At 40.8% G+C, this 18,738-nt stretch overlaps 1 protein-coding gene across 2 annotated transcripts in view; it reads left to right on the top strand.

The window, feature by feature from the left end:
* The window catches only part of DOK7 (docking protein 7), a 231,819-nt gene extending 215,569 nt beyond the window's left edge, over nt 1-16,250 (top strand). Inside the window, exons 10-11 of one of the 2 annotated variants that reach the window (XM_073610864.1) lie at nt 851-1,003; nt 15,041-16,250. In XM_073610864.1, coding sequence (XP_073466965.1) covers nt 851-1,003; nt 15,041-15,177 — 290 coding nt within the window. In that variant the 3' untranslated portion in view covers nt 15,178-16,250. The remainder of the gene's footprint in view (nt 1-850; nt 1,004-15,040) is intronic. The other variant, XM_073610865.1, reaches the window with a different exon arrangement.
* The last annotated feature ends 2,488 nt before the right edge of the window (nt 16,251-18,738 follow it).

The following is an 18,738-nucleotide window of genomic DNA, read 5'->3' as shown; positions in this document are numbered from 1 at the left end:
TGACTGCAAGCTCTGACACTACCCAGAATTGCTGAAGCTTTGCTTAAGATTCAGCCATGACAAGAAGGTTTGGGAGGCTACAGTTATGTGCAAGCACTTCTCAGTGTCAGTACTTTATACCTGCCACAGTTAGCCCCAACACCGCACATTGAAAGAGTCTCTTGAAAGTCAGATTATTTATTTAGTCAAGATAGACAGACTGTTTAGATTGCTTAACCATATAGTATATGGTTCTGGTAAATTATTCTAGGTGTACCTGTATTTAGAGTTCCTTTTTTTTTTCATTGCCTAGAAAAGGCTATATCATATTGGTACTGGTAATTTATTTTATCTTCAAATAATTTTAAGAAACTATTTTACTGTAAGTTAATTTGTAGAAGCTGTGGAATTGATATAAACACTGGATGAAACAACAGATACATTCTGGTGTAGTAGAGTAGGTGGAAGCAAAAAAAAAAAAACCAGGCAAGCAAGTTTAAAAACTGGGACATATTTTGAACTGTAGCATCTGACGCCTACTCCACACACTGTAAGATGATGACCATGGGCACTCTTCAAAGGTAGCTGGTAGGTATCTTATCCAGATTTACAACAAATATTTTCTCATTTTAAGACACAATAAAAAAAACTTTTGTTTTATGACAGATTACGCATTTCAAATGGTATCATGAGGGCATAACCTGGTTTTATCTTGTGTAGGCACAGACAACAGTGATATATTTAAATCAATATATTTTTTTTTCAGCAGCCTGTGCTGCAATGTTTCTCTTGGCTAACATTCACAGATCTGAGCTGCAATCAAATGCCATGAGCATGAATTAATCAGAATATATCTGCTTCATCTGGTCAGCAGGGGCAGCAGGTTATCCAGCCGAGCCACTGGTTTCTGACCGACCTCGCAGTGAGACAGCAACATATGTAAATATCCCTATCAGCCCTACATCAAAGAAACAGCTCCATTACATGGCATTAGAACTTCAAGATCCTAGTACAGGAATACGAGGTAACATCCATTGCTCTCATCCAAGCAGATCTTTCACTCATCACCATGACAATGACTGATTGTTAACCTACTTCATCATTAGTTTCTTAAAGAAGCATGGGGAAGACTAACATTCTACTTGTTTATTTAGCTCCAGCCCACTGTGCTGTAGCTAATGCCTTCTGTGCAGTTGGCAATGACTTGTTCTGTGGACACATTGCAAAGCCTTACTAAACCTTTCACACCCACCCAGCAAGAAGCCACACAGTAAAGCTTCCTCAACCAGCATATGTTTGAAGGTGGAATTTACTTGCAGAGGGTGCACTAGTCTCCAGGCCCATAGGGTCAGGGGTTCAAATGTAAATTTTGCCCCAGCCAATACAGAATTTTTCAAGCCACAACCCTGCTTTTTTCCAGTTTTTTTTTCCTCATAAGCATCTGATAGTCTTCTTAAAGTGTAAGTAAAGGCTTTTTTTTTTTTTATTAATAAAGTGGGGAACTGTTAGCCCCCCTGTCAGGTTTATATTTCTGCTTGTGTCCCTGCTATGTAGATTCAAACTTTTTATTTGGCCTGATGACCACTGTAATGAGTAATGGAAAATGCAAAATCTGTGGTCACCAGATCAAAAGCAAGGGAAAATTCTCCAATCTGCACACCTGTTCCTTTGACATCTTTTTAAGATGGGCACAGACAGCAATAATCACCCCTCTATCTAAAACTAAAAAAAAATTTGCCGTAAGTTATACTTTAACACTTCCTCTTTCTATCCAAAACTAAAAAGTCTTTGACCTAAGATTCAATACTACACTTCAATATTATATCCTTCATGAAGATAACAAAAAAAAAAATTCAATGTAATTTATTTTTCTTTTTTTTTTGGAAAGTGGGAAACTGGACATGCTGCTTTTCTTTTCTATAAGGATTAGAAATGCTGTTCAATTTTATTAGACAGAATAAGAATTTCAGTCGTTCAGATGTGGAGATTCTAGATACATTTTCCTTCAGTGCCCTGTAGCTCTTAGTTACAACTCACCAGTCAGAATGCAAAAAGTATTAGTTCATATTACCACTAGTTCTAAAAACTGTTGAACAAAAATCAAGACCTTAAAATAGCTAGAAGTACATAGTCACATACAACAGGGCTTGTTTGTAATGCTGAAGACTTCACATCTGAGTGGCTTTATGAATTCCAATGAATGTTGGACACTTTGCTCAACATTTAAAGCCACATGGCCAGCTCAGGTCACCAATCACCATGGTGTCATGAAATGTGTAAAGGCAGATGCTGATTTCCAAGACTTGGCTGGATGTGAAAAAAGTTGTGAAAATACCATGTTCACAGTATTTGCACTTCTAGTTATACTGTATGTTTGATGCTAGATATCTGTGTAGACACATTTTTTACACTGTGGTGATTAAATTAAGCAGAGTATTTCGTATAAGTATAAATGGATTACGTTTCCAACACAAATTTTTAACTGAAGAAGCCACTCTGAATTTCAAGATTGTAAAACAAATACAATTCTATGTAACGAACTACTTATTAACTAGACCATTACCTAGATATAGCATCCATGGACATATTTACATTTTTATGTTGTTCAACTCTGTTAAAAAGTAAAGTATTATCATCGTTTGTTGCCGAAAGAGAAGTACAACTCCAGTTAATTAAATATGGTACTAATTTTGCACAGGTAAAGGTAAAATTTACAACTCTGTTTGTTAATGGTAACACACAGGTGACTTCTAATTTCGTTTAGTGATCCTTTAAAAAAGGTCCTGCACTGGAGTAATGAAAGCCAATAAAATAGACAGACCGTGTAGATGGAGAGGTATTTGTTAATCAAATGGTTTGTTATAGTGACCTTGACTTTGAAAGACAGCAGTAAAGTCTGCCGAGATTATGAGCTCCATTTAAAGTCAATTACATGAAGAATAACTGAGCTCATTAAAATAAGATTTACAGGCATACATATTCATAAACCATTCTTTTAACTCAATATATTTGCATAATTTGCCGCTATATGAACTTGTTTTAACCATTCTATTGACCTCTGACATTATATACTGGCACACCAGCTTCCCAATTAGACACAGAGCTAGAATTCTCAATATGTTGTGATTACACAATTAAATCCCTAATATAAGTAATTTTATTCAAAAAAAAAATTAACAAACACAACATATGAAACATCCTTAAGCCAATTAAAAAACCCCTGATAACTGTACCCTTCTTTTATATTTTTCAAATACTGTTAAAGCGGAGTTCCACCCAAAAATGGAACTTCCGCTTTAAGTGATGGTGACCCCCTGACATGCCACATTTGGCATGTCATTTTTTTGGGGCTGGGGGGGGGGGGGAGCGGATACCCTCTTTTTAGAGGCATTCAGCTCCCACTTCCTCCCAGGGCTCCACGGCGCCAGAAGGAAGTTCACCTCTCCCCCCCCCCCGCAATCTTCTAGGACACGTCACAGGACCCAGAAGATTGCCCGGCCATTCACAGCACGCAGCGTGGCTCACACATGAGCAGTGCCTGCCCGGCTGTGAAGCCACAGCTGGGCGCCCACAGTGACAATGCCAGCGCCACAGAGAGGAGGGGGAGAGGAGCGAGGCATCATTCGCCCACATCGCTGGACCATGGGACAGGTGAGTGTCTGATTACTAAAAGTCAGCAGCTACACTTTTTGTAGCTGCTGACTTTTAAATGGGTGGAACTCCACTTTAAGCGAAATATTTCCACATATATATATATATATTTCCATAGCTACAAATACATATTTTAAACATGTATTATACATAATTTTGTTACAAAGAAACGATGCCAAAACATAAAGCAAATTGCTTGTGAAGGCTTATTAAAAATAATTTGTTCTAGTAAAAAAAGATATATAGGTTTTTATTTGTATATTTCAAATATATATATATAAATCTTTTAACAATATAAAAAGATAAGCTTGCATAATCCAAACATAACTAAAAAGAGTTCTCTATATTTCCTTAGATAAGAATATTTAAAATACATCAATTAACATGCTAAGAAAATAAAAAGAGCAATAATGAAATACAAGGGTAGAACTGAGCAAATTCTCTGTACACTATTCCTAAAATATTTGTTCAGATTACTTCCGTTCATTAAGTTTACAAGTTGGCTTAAACAAAATCTTTTATATACCTTTTATTCCAGAGTTCCTAAACTATAACAATCTTGTAAACTCATGGCATTGCTTTACTTATTTTATGCAGCCAATCAAGATTTTTTTTTAAGTTCCTGCCTAGACTGAAAAATGGTAGCTGGAATCTGATGCAATGATAATCACAGATACTTTTCTTTTAACATTGAATCATAGAGTGTTGTTCTACTTAACCTGAGTGATAGCATACTGTATAAGTTATATCATTATACACATAGATATTTTTTGCAACCAGTGACATAAATCTTATTATTACACCACAATTGCAATGGGATGTTAAAGCACAGAAGGTGTTCATTATACCTTTCTCTTTCTAGAACATACACTATATCGTCAAATATTTGTAGGCTCTTCACCATCACACCTATATGAGTTTGTTGGACATCTCATTTCAGAAGCATATTTAGTTAACCCTTTTTCTTTTCGGATTTAATATCTTCCATTCTTATGGCTTTCCACAAGATTTTGGAGTATGTCTATGGGAAATTGTTTCTATTTAGCCAAAAGAACATTTCTGAGATCAGGTACAGTACTGATGTTGGAATATTAGAATAAAGCATCAGCTAACATTGAAAAGTGTTGCAGTGGGTGCAGTTGAAAAGACAATAAACAGAACTCTCATTGCTCACCATTCTTATGCCCTGTACACACGAGCGGACTTTTGCGACCGGACTGGTCCGAGGGACCGAATCCGGTGGACTATCCGACCGTGTGTGGGCTGCATCGGACTTCCGACGGAACGCTTCGGTCTAAAATCCGATAGACTTTAGATTTGAAACTTGCTTCAAATCTTTCCGTCGTAACTCCGCCGGACTCAGTTCCTGATGGAAAGCCCTTTCGTCTGTATGCTGGTCCGACGGACCAGATACCACGCAAGGGCAGGGTACTGCATCTCGCGCTCACTGCAATAGGAAAAACAAATTTTCCTATTGCAGCAAGCGCGGGGCATACCAGGCCCTTAAGTCTGTTATGGATCGTAAGGGGAACCCCTGCACCGCAAAAACGGCGTGGGGTCCCCCCAAAATCCATACCAGACCCCTATCCGAGCACGCAGCCCAGCCGGTCAGGAAAGCGGGTGGGGATGAGCGAGTGCCCCGCCCCCTGAGCCGTACCGGGCCACATGCCCTCAACATGGGGGGGTGGGTGCCTTGGGGGAGGGGGCAAATGTGCAAATGCCTAGTATTGGCACTGATACTGGTTTCAGTATTGGTGCAACCCTTGTAGTAAGTAATGGTGGCTGAACTCTGAACTACAAGCATGCACTAAGAATGGGCCTTAACTCTATATGAAAGCACAGTGTATATGTGCACAATTTGAATCACAGATGAGAGATGAGTATAAAAGGCCAGGGATAAGGCTGGAGCCACAGCATGTACACAATGTTAAGCCCTTGGCAACTGGTCAGTGTGATGTAGAGTATATTTACTGAGCTGTAATAAGTACATACAGTATATCCATGGGTAAAAGTGTATTAACAATGCAGTTCCTAGAGGTTTTCTTCAGCGGTGCTTAAAGTGGAGTTCCACCCATATAAAAGTCAGCAGCTACAAAAAGTGTAGCTGCTGACTTTTATTAATTGGACACTCAACTGTCCCACAGTCCAGCGATGTGGGCGTACGAAGCCCTGCTCCTCTCCCCCTCCTCTCTGCGGCGCTGGCATTGTCACTGTGGGTGCCCGGCTGTGGCTTCACAGCTGGGCAAGCACTGCGCATGCGCGAGCCACGCTGCGCACTGTGACTGGCCGGGCAATCATCTGGGACCTGTGACATGTCCTAGATAATTGCCGAGAGGGAGGGGCAGAGGTGAACTTTCTTCCGGTGCCGCAGTGCCCCGGGAGGAAGTGGGAGCTGGATCCCTCTAAAAAGAGGGTATCCCCCCCCCCCCCAAAAAAATGACATGCCAAATGTGGCATGTCAGGGGGTCACCTGCACTTAAAGCGGAAGTTCCATTTTTGGGTGGAACTCCCGCTTTAAGTGAACTACACTGCTTGCTTTGATCATCTTGTGTTTTCCAACCTTAGAATTTATAAACCCTTTATAATAATAAGTTATGTAGCCATTGTGCATGCAACCGAAGATAAATGTCTGTTTTATGGGAATGTATAATATATGATTGCTCTGTACATTAGCAGAGAATAGTTTACCCTTGCAGAATACATTATAGGTGACTATTACTCATTCCTGCACTTATAATTAGCCAGCCAGAGCATAATGCTATTCACCTTCCACTTACCTTCTGTAATTATATTGAGGTTTAATTTCCTGGCCATCCGTATATGTGCAACACTGAAATTTATCCTGCTAAGAGTGATTACATGTTAGCACAAAATAATGAGCAATAATGTTTTGCAGGTAAAAAATAAATGGAACATATTCATTCCATAATGAATATAATTAGGCCCGAGCAATTAATAAAGTCACCAGTCAAGTCACCCTTGTTCTTGTGTTGCTGCTTCAGCTTATGTTTGCTCAATACTTTAATGAATAGTATTTTTAGTGAAATATTTTAGCCTTTAGGAGAACAAAATACATTGAAATTGTAATAGTGGATATTGCGAAACATTTAGTGGGTTAAGGTTTAATTTTACATATGTTTCAAACCATGATATCATCTACCAATTTTTATTTTTTATTTTAAATGGTACCTGGTTTGTTAGCATACAGTCAGGTCCATAAATATTGGGACATCGACACAATTGTAATCTTTTTGGCTCTATACACCACCACAATGGATTTGAAATGAAACGAGATGTGCTTTAACTGTAGACTTTCAGCTTTAATTTGAGGGTATTTACATCCAAATCAGGTGAACGGTGTAGGATTTACAAAAGTTTGTATATGTGCCTCCCACTTTTTAAGGGACCAAAAGTAATGGGACAGATTAACAATCATCCATCAAACTTTAACTTTTTAATACTTGGTTGCAAATCCTTTGCAGTCAATTACAGCCTGAAGTCTGGAACGTATAGACATCACCAGACGCTGGGTTTAATCCCTGGTGATGCTCTGCCAGGCCTCTTCTTCAACTGTCTTCAGTTCCTGCTTGTTCTTCGGGCATTTTCTCTTCAGTTTTGTCTTCAGCAAGTGAAATGCATGCTCAATCGGATTCAGGTCAGGTGATTGACTTGGCCATTGCATAACATTCCACTTCTTTCCCTTAAAAAACTCTTTGGTTGCTTTCGCAGTTTGCTTCGGGGTAATTGTCCATCTGCACTGTGAAGCGTCGTCCAATGAGTTCTGAAGCATTTTGCTGAATATGAGCAGATAATTTTGCCCGAAACACTTCAGAATTCATCCTGCTGCTTTTGTCAGCAGTCACATCATCAATAAATACAAAAGAACCAGTTCCATTGGCAGCCATACATGCCCATGACACTACCACCATGCTTCACTGATGAGGTGGTATGCTTTGGATCATGAGCAGTTCCTTTTCCATACTCTTCTCTTCCCATCACTCTGGTACAAGTTGATCTTGGTCTCATCTGTCCATAGGATGTTGTTCCAGAACTGTGAAGGCTTTTTTAGATGTTGTTTGGCAAACTCTAATCTGGCCTTCCTGTTTTTGAGGCTCACTGATGGTTTACATCTTGTGGTGAACCTTCTGTATTCACTCTGGTGAAGTCTTTTCTTGATTGTTGACTTTGACACACATACACCTACCTCCTGGAGAGTGTTGTTGATCTGGCCAACTGTTGTGAAGGGTGTTTTCTTCACTAGGGAAAGAATTCTTCAGTCATCCACCACAGTTGTTTTCCATGGTCTTCTGGGTCTTTTGGTGTTGCTGAGCTCATCGGTGTGTTCTTTCTTTTTAAGGATGTTCCAAAGAGTTGATTTGGCCACACCTAATGTTTTTGCTATCTCTCTGATTGGTTTGTTTTGTTTTTTCAGCCCAATGATGGCTTGCTTCACTGATAGTGACAGCTCTTTGGATCTCATATTGAGAGTTGACAGCAACGGATTCCAAATGCAAATAGCACACTTGAAATGAACTCTGGACCTTTTATCTGCTCTTTGTAAATGGGATAATGAGGGAATAACACACACCTGGCCATGGAACAGCTGAGCAGCCAATTGTCCCATTACTTTTGGTCCCTTAAAAAGTGGGAGGCACACATACAAACTGTTGTAATTCCTACACCATTCACCTGATTTGGATGTAAATACCCTCAAATTAAAGCTGAAAGTCTGCAGTTAAAGAGTCTTTTTTCAAATCCATTGTGGTGGTGTATAGAGCCAAGAAGATTAGAATTGTCTTTGATGTCCCAATATTTATGGACCTGACTGTAGCACAACTAAATTTACTAGCAGCCCTGTTCAGGACAAGGGTGCTACATCTAGTTTACACTTTCCACTTCCACTAAGCTTCAAAGGTAACTGTATGGTGGTATGTACACATCTTGCCGCAGTGATGCTTTGCATTACAGTGCGGCAAGATTTAACCCTGTTGTCATGTTTGGTGGCATTACCACCTGTCAAACATAACCCATTCAAGAGAATGGGACCATGCCGCAACCCCCTTGCAACCATGTCCCATGCATGTTGTTGCAGTGCGGTGGTGCTGGCTTTAAGGGGCTAAAAGGGGTGCTGAAAAGCGATCTGATGAGGGCCAACATTAGTGTAAATGATCACTTAACCACTTGACTACTAAGCCTATTCTGACACTTTTCATATACATGTAAAAATCTGCATTTTTTCTTTTTACTAGATAATTATCCCAAAACGTAGTTTTTTACTGAAAGCAAAGGACCTGGAGAAAAAAAAATGTTGATCGTTGCATTTTTTTATGTCAAACACAATATAATACCTTATTGCTTAGTAAAAAATATAAAAGATGATGTTACGCTAAGTAAATAGCTACTTAACATGTCACATTTTAAAATTGCACACCTGTGGAATGGCGACAAACTATGGTACTTAAAAGAGAAGTTGAATGTTTGTTTCATTTCAAATGCATTGTGGTGGTGTACAGAGCCAAAAAGATTAGAATTGTGTCGATGTCCCAATATTTATGGACCTGACTGTAATAGATGAGCATCTTAATGAGACACAATGTACAGGGATAGGGATAATTGTAGACATGCACCCACACTCACTCAGGTTGAACTGGATGGACTGGTGTCTTTATTCAACCTTACTAACTATGTAACTTTAACGGGGTTTGCGTGTTCGCACAAATGATTGGTCTGTTTGCATGTTCTGCTGCGAACCAAACTGGGGGGTGTTCGGCTCATCCCTATTTGTAAGTGTTCCCGAGAACACTTCCTTAAAAACCAGCGGGGGAGTAGGGGAGGGGGACAAATGGACCCGGCCCAGTTTTCTCAAAACTTTTTGCTACTGTAGTTAAAGGAGAAGTCCAGCCTAAGCTTGTTTGGCTGGGCTTCTCCTATGGGTCACAGGAGTGCAATTCGTTTTGCACTCCTGTGACCTGTTTTCAGCAGAGAGTCTGCTGAAGTCTGCTCCCTGCTGACGTCACAGAAAACTGACCAGGCACTGAGTCACCCTGACAATGGGAGTCTGGATCTGCCAGTTGCCTGGACTGACACCCGTCTCAGCCTCTCAGCGAGCCTGAGACGGACCCTCCCTGCCTCTCCACAGCTAAGCACTCCAGTGAGCATGGAGGAGCAGAGAGGAGAGCTGCTGATTGACAGTCAGCAGCTCTCCATTCTAATGAGAAAGCCCAATCAGAGGACGATACACGTGGAGGAGCCAAGCCCGTGAGGTCACTCAGGCACAGTGGTGAGCAGGACTATACAGAGCTGGTTTTAACTGAATATCTTGAATACTTCCTGGTGTGGAGGAAGGAAAAAAGCAGTGGGGCAGTATATATGAGAGATCTTTCTTGCGATCCCCCTGGGAGGCTACTGATTGGAAAGTGGATACAGAGTAGCTGGTCGGATGTGGAGGAGATGAGACCATAGCTGAAAGAAAGAAAGGAATTGTTTTGAGTCTTTCTGACTCATGTATGAGGTGAGCAGGTAGAACGGCTGGTGAAGGTGTGTACATAATCTGCTAAAGACACGATTTGCACAGTGGTGGATGATATATGAATTGAGAAGTCACAATAATTCAACGCAGGAAAGTTTCAGCATATGAACTTTAATTGTACACATTATTATATAGATTTATTTATTTATTTATTTGAATATAATTTGATATCACTGGATATTTCACATGATAGATTAATAGCGCTGCACTTATATTTTTCCTTTTTTTTTATATGTTGTATGGTGAGGTGAATTCACTGGAAGTGTACAGGAGCTGTGGAGTACTAATTAGTAAACGCTATAGTTTATTTATAGTACATAACACTTTAGGTAGGTGGCGCTAATTGTCTTTTGGTATGTACAGTACTTACCTATTTTCAGCCCGGTCTGGTCACATGATCCCTTGTGTCAGCCAGCGGTGGCCACAGGGGAAAGGAACAGCAGCTAGTAAGCCTGGAGCAGTGATAACACCCAAAGGCGTCAACAGTCCATCTGTTGTCTGCGCTCCCTCCTCTCCACTGCAGCCACACTGGCTAACACAGCGGAGCCTGATCATATGACTGGATCGAAGCGGCCATAAAATAGGTAGGTATATACATCATTCTTAAACAGGTTTTTTTAGCAGATGCATTGTGGGGGAAGGGCAGTTTTAAGGCTAGTTAGGTGTAAACTGGAATTCCATTTTAATCAATACAGAGTTGCATTAATCTGTGTTTTTTATATTTCTCTGGAGTTCAGATTTTACTCAGTCAATGGTTATAACATCAGTATCATGGAAAACACTAAAGGAACACAGAGGCTGAAACATCTATTAACTACCACATTCTACTCAAGAGATGAAGAGGGAAGAGGGTCTGCAATAGAGCAGAAGTGGCAAAGCCATTTGCAATGTAGAGAGGTAGACCCCAGAGGTTTATTGATCAGGAGAGAGTAGCAGCAAACTAAACATAACAATTTAGGGTGCAATTCCTCTTCTTTAGACCAAAAACCTGTTATGCCCCGTACACACGGTCGGATTTTCTGACGGAAAATGTGTGATAGGACCTTGTTGTCAGAAATTCCGACCGTGTGTGGGCTCCATCACACATTTTCCATCGTATTTTCCGACACACAAAATTTGAGAGCAGGATATAAAATTTTCCGACAACAAAATCCGTTATCGGAAATTCCGATCGTGTGTACACAAATCCGACAGACAAAGTGCCACGCATGCTCAGAATAAATAAAGAGATGAAAGCTATTGGCCACTGCCCCATTTATAGTCCCGACCTACGTGTTTTACGACAACTTTGTGTGACCGTGTGTATGCAAGACAAGTTTGAGCCAACATCCGTGGAAAAAATCCTAGGATTTTGTTGTCGGAATGTCCGAACAAAGTCCGACCGTGTGTACGGGGCATAATGCCGCGTACACTTGATCAGACTTCTTGTCGGAAAAAGATATGATGGCTTTTCCGATGGGATTCCGCTCGAGTTTGCCTTGCATACACACGGTCATACAAAAGTTCGCTGAACTTACGACCGTCAAGAACGTGGTGATGTACAACACTACGACGAGCCGAGAAAATTAAGCTCAATGCTTCCGAGCATGCGTAGGAATTTTGCGCATCGGAATTGCTACAGACGATAGCATTTTCGGATAGGAACTTTTCCCGATCGAAAAATTGAGAACATGCTCTCAATCTTTTGCTGGCTGGAATTCGGCCAGCAAAAGTCCGATGGAGCATACACACGGTCGCATTTTCTGACCAAAAGCTCTCATTGGTCTTTTGCTGTACATTATTTTCATCCAACTTTTTATGGGCACGCTTCTAGTGAAAACCCAAATTTTAGCTATCATTTCTTTAAAACAACATTTCCAAAAAATTCTAGAACTGATTCTATAGACAGTTTAAAGATTTTTTATTTATTTTATTTTCAGGTTGGTGAATTACAGCTTAAAATATTGAAAATTCAACTACTAGACTGGTTGTTAGAGTTAGTTAACTTTTAAAATATTCCCTTTTTAAAAATAAACCAACAGTTTGACTAGCACTCAAGGGGACAGTCTTTCAAATGCAGTAATTCACATTTTTGTCACATTTCAAAAGAATCAACAGTTCTAATGAGTAGGTGTCCAAGAATGAATAGATGTCTTTTTTACCCTCATGTTTTTTAATGCATTAAGGTGAAAAAACTTCTGTCACTGACCGGCCCCCCAGCCCCCCCCCCGTTTTACTCACTTGATTCCTGTAATTCCCACACTGGAGACATGCTCTTCCCCTCTGCCCGTTGTCTCGGCTCTTGATTGGATAGATTGATAGCAGCGCAGCCATTGGCTTCTGTCAATCAAATCCAATGACGTGGGCGCTGGGGGGTGGGGCTGAGTCCGGCATTCTGCGTTTATGGACGCAAATGCTGGGCTCGGGAGCGTGCCCGCAAGGTAACCCCCCTGGGAGAGCGTTTCTCCTAGGGGGTTATATGATGCGGGGAGGAACTACCAGCTCTGCCGGGGGACCCTAGAAGATGAGGATCGGGCCACTCTGTGCAAAACGAACTGCACAGTGGAGGTAAGTATGGCTTGTGTGTTTAAAAACAAAATAAACTGAAGCCTTACAATCACTTTAAAGTGGAGCTCCGCCGAATTTTTTTTTTAAAAAGTCAGCAGCTACAAATACTGCAGCTGCTGACTTTTAAAACATGGACACTTACCTGTCCAGGGCGCCCGCGATGTCGGCACCCGAGGCCGAACCGTCTCTCGGTCCTTGGGTGCTGCCGCCTCCATCTTCGGGAAGGGAATCAGGAAGTGAAGCCATGCAGGTTCACTTCCCGGTTCCCTACTGCGCATGCGCGAGTCGCTCAGCGCAATACGGCTGGTCCCTGCTGTCTCTGGGACCCGTGTGTTTCCCAGCAGACAGCGGGGGGGGGGGAACAGGATGTGGCGTAAATAACCGCAGATTCTGCGGCTATCTACGCTGGAAGTGGGTAGAGATACCTGTAATATACAGGTATCTGCACCCCCCTCCCCCCTGAAGGGTGCCAACTGTGACACCAGAGGGGGGGAGGAATCCGATGAGTGGTAGTTCCACTTTTGGGTGGAACTCCACTTTAAAGTCTTGTGAATGTGAAATCTGCCATTACCAGAAAATATGGTTGGGCAGTGATCTTTGTAAAACAATTCTATTCTGGTCACCCACCACAACACAACATGTATGCAATAACAGCTTAAACACTTTTATGTGGTTCATGGTAGTTATATACAAATGCCTAACATCAATATGGAGGTTTTGCAACCACACCAATCAATGCTATTGGCATAGCATTCAAAGCACCTAATAGAAAAGTTAATATGAGAACTGTATATACACACCATTGGGGTCCCCATAGAATTGTGTTTTCCTTTCTGGCTGATTGATAATCAAATCTTTTCTAACCAATAATTGGAACCTGTGTGACCACCTTTAGACTTGTTCCAAGAGGGTCATTCTTTTTGGATAGACAGAAGAAAACCCCACAACATTCACAGTAGAAGCAGCTAAGGTAGAGTCACCTGTGAACAATTTTAGAAAGACTCTCTTTTGAGCATCTCTCCTATGAATGTCATCAAGATTTTTTTCAATGTTGCGCTACCACATCTACCTGACCTAATGTATTCAATGTGAGGGACACAGGCTTAGGTTTTTCTTAGCATTGAGAGCAACCAGAAATTAGGAAAAGGTCTGGGTGGAGACAGACATATTCTCCACAAGTTATTAATTAGGTTGTGAACCAGAAACACGGTATCGCGCACCCTTAGGAGTTGTATAAAAAACATTCTATTTCTTCCGCTATGTTACAGCTACAGCTAAAGCTCTCTAATTAAGTTCCATCTGTTTTGTCTACTTTTTTTTGTGTGTAAGAGTTACCCACAAACAAATTGTTTTTTGAGAAACTTGGTTATAGATTTGGAATAATTTGTAAACTGTAAACTACATACATTTTGTGTAAGTGAGCTGCCATGATTTAGTAAAATATTACTCACTGTTGCCTAAAATGAGGTGCCTGTTATACCCTGTTGTTCTCTTATATTTCATAGTACACAATTTTCTACAACAGGTTTTGTGTTTGCTTGGTATAAATGTTTCCAGAAACAAGTTATCAGAATTTAAATATAGGGATCTCAAGGCTATCAGATGTATAGTAAATAGTACAGTCACTGAATTTTGATGTATTCTAAAAATTAAGAATATAAATATAGGGATCTCCAGGCTATCCGATCTATAGTACGGTAAATTGTACAATCACTATGAATGTTGATGTATTCTAAAAGCTAAAAATTTCAAATTCACAGTAAAGTGTAACTGAATTATAAAATAAAGTTCTCTATTCCCCCACCTGCCCTCTTGAATAAATGATAAGTTACAGTATAGATTTCAGATGCAGAAAAATATGCTTGTAATGGTTCGGCCTTTCCAGCGCTGGCCAATTTTCCCATCTTGTTAGCACCAAAACCTCCTATTGCCGGTATTCCAGCCAGTGTAAATGAGCTGGACTTAGCTCTAGAGAATAATGACCAGCTAAAGTCCATATATACTGGCTTCTCATTATCCTTTATAGCCAGGTCCATGTATGCTGACTGGAGAAAAGACTGCTGGTGGAATGGACATTGGAAATGGAAAACACTGCCTGGTACACTTTACAAATAAAATTATATTTAATAGTCAATTATTAATTGTATGCAACGGTTGAGCTATTACATGCTTAGGCTTTTATTCTGGCTCTAATTAAATTCTGGTTAACAGAGCTGATGAATTACTGACCATTACAAAAGAAATATATGATCAATGTTACTGGTTTTCCACAAAACAATATTAATTTTCACCCTAGCATCAAATGTGGACTAACATTTTTGTAACTTTTTTCAGGAGGAGGTTCCACAAGGTATGCCCAAATAGACATTGCTGCAACCGAGACAGCTCATAAGGTGGGTTCCCAGCATGCTCAAGCCAGAGAAGAACGCCTTCAGGAGTTAGAGCAGAAGAAAAAAGGAACTCAGCAATGATTTGACATGTGAAGAGTGAAATGAAAGATTAAGGCTGAGAAACCTCAAACCTGTTAGTACCGGAGGAAATGGTACTAGAATTAGGTGCAGAACCTCTGGTGGCCCATCAGCGATGTTGGGTCAAATGAGTTTCAAACTGTCCTTTTTTTAAAGTGTGCTGAAACCTAACCCCAATGGTCTTTGGTTATCTTAGCACAACTTTTATCAAATAAGGTATTTTGTGTGGTCTGTTGACACAGGGGTCATTCCAAAAGTGATATTCCTTCCTGGAAATGAGAAAGTTTGGGTGGAAGTAAATGCCCTTTGAACCTGAGACAAAATTAGAAAAAAAAACAATCATTATTAAAAACTTGTATTTTCGTGTTTTTTTTTTTTTTTTTTTTTTGTGGAAAGTGTCAATATAGTTTTATATGCACAGTTACTATAAAATATTTATTGTTCTAGTCAACTTGTAGTATTTAACTTTAATTGCATATTATTTTATACATGGAAGTTGTCTGCAACATACCTCCTCAGTTGTATTGTCTTACAGTCAAGACTTTTTTTTTTTTTTTTTTAGGTAAAACATTAACAGTTTAAATTTTACTGTATTCATTAAGTAATATCATCGGGCATTTATGTAAAGTATTGGTACATTTTTACAATTAACAGTTTTTTTTGAACATTCATGACTTTATATTATTTAAACACAGGAAGATACTTTAGGTTTTTCTACTGTTATGGTTTTGCATGTATGTAAATAGTATATACTTAGATAGTGGAAAACAATATATTCTACAGTGATATATAGAATGTAATATTATAATTTAAACATTAGACACATAGAAGTTCTTGGCATAAATTGAAAAGACCGATGAAATGTGTGCAATACTTTGCAATCTGTTGAGTGTTTTTTAAATTATTTTTATGCACCTTTAAAACTTGATACATGCATTGCTACTTTTGTATGCATTGTATATGTTATGTTGTAATTACATCCACGATTTGGTGTTTGTCATATTGCATCACCCAAAAAAAAAGAATTTAGCTGCTCCATTTTGGATAAATGTTTCAAATAAATGTATTAAAATTAATGCATTTAAAATTTTTAAATTATTTACCTAAATTTAAAATAAAATGTTTATTGCAAGTTGACAAGTTTACCCCATGCCATTTGTGGTATTGAGTTTTATTTTTATAACACAACATATCTATCATTTGGAAACTGTTGCCAGTAAGGAGTGTAAAAGGCACAGAATGAAAAGTGGAAAGGATTTTGGGTAATAGAAAGAATACAGGACTTGGAAGGATTTTAGCGAATAAAATTAATAGGAGGGGAAAAAAATCAGGAGAGGAGCATTTGGGATAATGTGTACTCTATGTGAAACTGTGTATGCATGCAGGGTGGTGATGGGAATGCACTGTTTCTATAAGTATAAATGTTATTATTTACACCTTTCTTAATATATTATAATATATTACAGGGCTCAAAATTTCAAGTTCTGAGCTACTAGCCAGGCCTTAAGAGTTACTCGCCACCAGTTGCCCCACCCAAACCCTACTCCCGCCCCTAATCCTGCCCCTAATCCCGCCCCTAAACACGCCTTTTTAAATTATCTCATGAAATTACACCGTTAAATGCTTTAATCAGGATTAAGTTACAAAAATGAATAAATATTAAAACAACAACAACAATTTTACCAATTTTAATCCCCCCCCTCCTATCCAGCGCATCTATGCTTTCAATATTCCCCCCAATCCATCATACCTATGCTTCCAATCCCCCCCCCGCTCAATCCATCATACCTATGCCTCCAATTCCACCTCCAAATCCATGATACCTATTCCACCCCTCCCCCCCAATCCCCCAATCTATCATACCTCCCCCCCCCCTCATCCATCATACCTATCCCTACAATTCCACCACCACTCCCCCCAATCTATCATACGGTATGATAGATTGGGGGAGGGGGTGGAATTGGAGGAATAGGTATGATGGATTGGGGAGGGGAATTGGAGGCATAGGCATAATGGATTGGGGGGGGGGTGGAATAGATATGATGGATTGGGGGGTGGAATAGGTATGATGGATTGGGAGGGTGGAATAGGTATGATGGATTGGGGGGTGGAATTGGAGGCATAGGCATGATGGATTGGGGGGGTGGAATAGGTATGATGGATTGGGGGGTGGAATAGGTATGATGGATTGGGGGGGTGGAATTGGAGGCATAGGCATGATGGATTGGGTGGTTGGAATAGGTATGATGGATTGGGGGGGTGGAATAGGTATGATGGATTGGGGGGAGGGGTGGAATAGGTATCATGGATTTGGGGTGGAATTGGAGGCATAGGTATGATGGATTGGGAGGGTGGAATAGGTATGATGGATTTGGGGGGTGGAATTGGAGGCACAGGCATGATGGATTGGGGGGGTGGAATAGGTATGATGGATTGGGGGGGTGGAATAGGTATGATGGATTGGGGGGGAGGGGTGGAATAGGTATCATGGATTTGGGGTGGAATTGGAGGCATAGGTATGATGGATTGGGGAGGGGGGTAGAATAAGTATGATGGATTGGGAAGGGGGGGAATTGGAGGCATAGGTATCATGGATTGGGGGGTGGAATAGGTATGATGGATGGGGGCGAGGGGTGGAATAGGTATCATGGATTTGGGGTGGAATTGGAGGCATAGGTATGATGGATTGGGGAGGGGGTAGAATAGGTATGATGGATTGGGAAGGGGGGGAATTGGAGGCATAGGCATGATGGATTGGGGGGTGGAATAGGTATGATGGATTGGGGGGGTGGAATAGGTATGATGGATTGGGGGGGGAGGGGTGGAATAGGTATCATGGATTTGGGGTGGAATTGGAGGCATAGGTATGATGGATTGGGGAGGGGGGGTAGAATAGGTATGATGGATTGGGGAGGGGGTGGAATAGGTATGATGGATTGGGAAGGGGGGGAATTGGAGGCATAGGCATGATGGATTGGGGGGTGGAATAGGTATGATGGATTGGGGAGGGGGTGGAATAGGTATGATGGATTGGGGGGGAGGGGTGGAATAGGTATAATGGATTTGGGGTGGAATTGGAGGCATAGGTATGATGGATTGGGGAGGGGGGTACAATAGGTATGATGGATTGGGAAGGGGGGGGGGGGAATTGGAGGCATAGGTATCATGGATTGGGGGGTGGAATAGGTATGATGGATGGGGGGGAGGGGTGGAATAGGTATCATGGATTGGGGGGTGTAATTGGAGGCATAGGTATGATGGATTGGGAAGGGGGGGGTTGGAGGCATAGGTATGACGGATTGGGAATTCCAATTCCACCCCCTTCCCAATCCATTATACCTATTTCACCCCCCACAATCCATCATACCTATGCCTCCAATTTAACCCCCCCCCAATCCAGCACATGCTTGCTCGCAATCCCACGCCCCCCCTCCTTCCTCCCAACACACATCCTGTTTAATCCCCCGTTGTACCAATGCCTCCAGAACACTGTCATATTTACCATTCTGCAGCCACGGAGTCAGTCATCGGTGCACACTGAGAGCGGACAGAAATGTGCAGCAG

Source organism: Aquarana catesbeiana, linkage group LG01 (genome assembly GCF_042186555.1).
Source record: "Aquarana catesbeiana isolate 2022-GZ linkage group LG01, ASM4218655v1, whole genome shotgun sequence".
Taxonomy (NCBI): Eukaryota; Metazoa; Chordata; class Amphibia; order Anura; family Ranidae; genus Aquarana; species Aquarana catesbeiana.
This window is presented reverse-complemented; position numbering and strand designations above follow the sequence as displayed.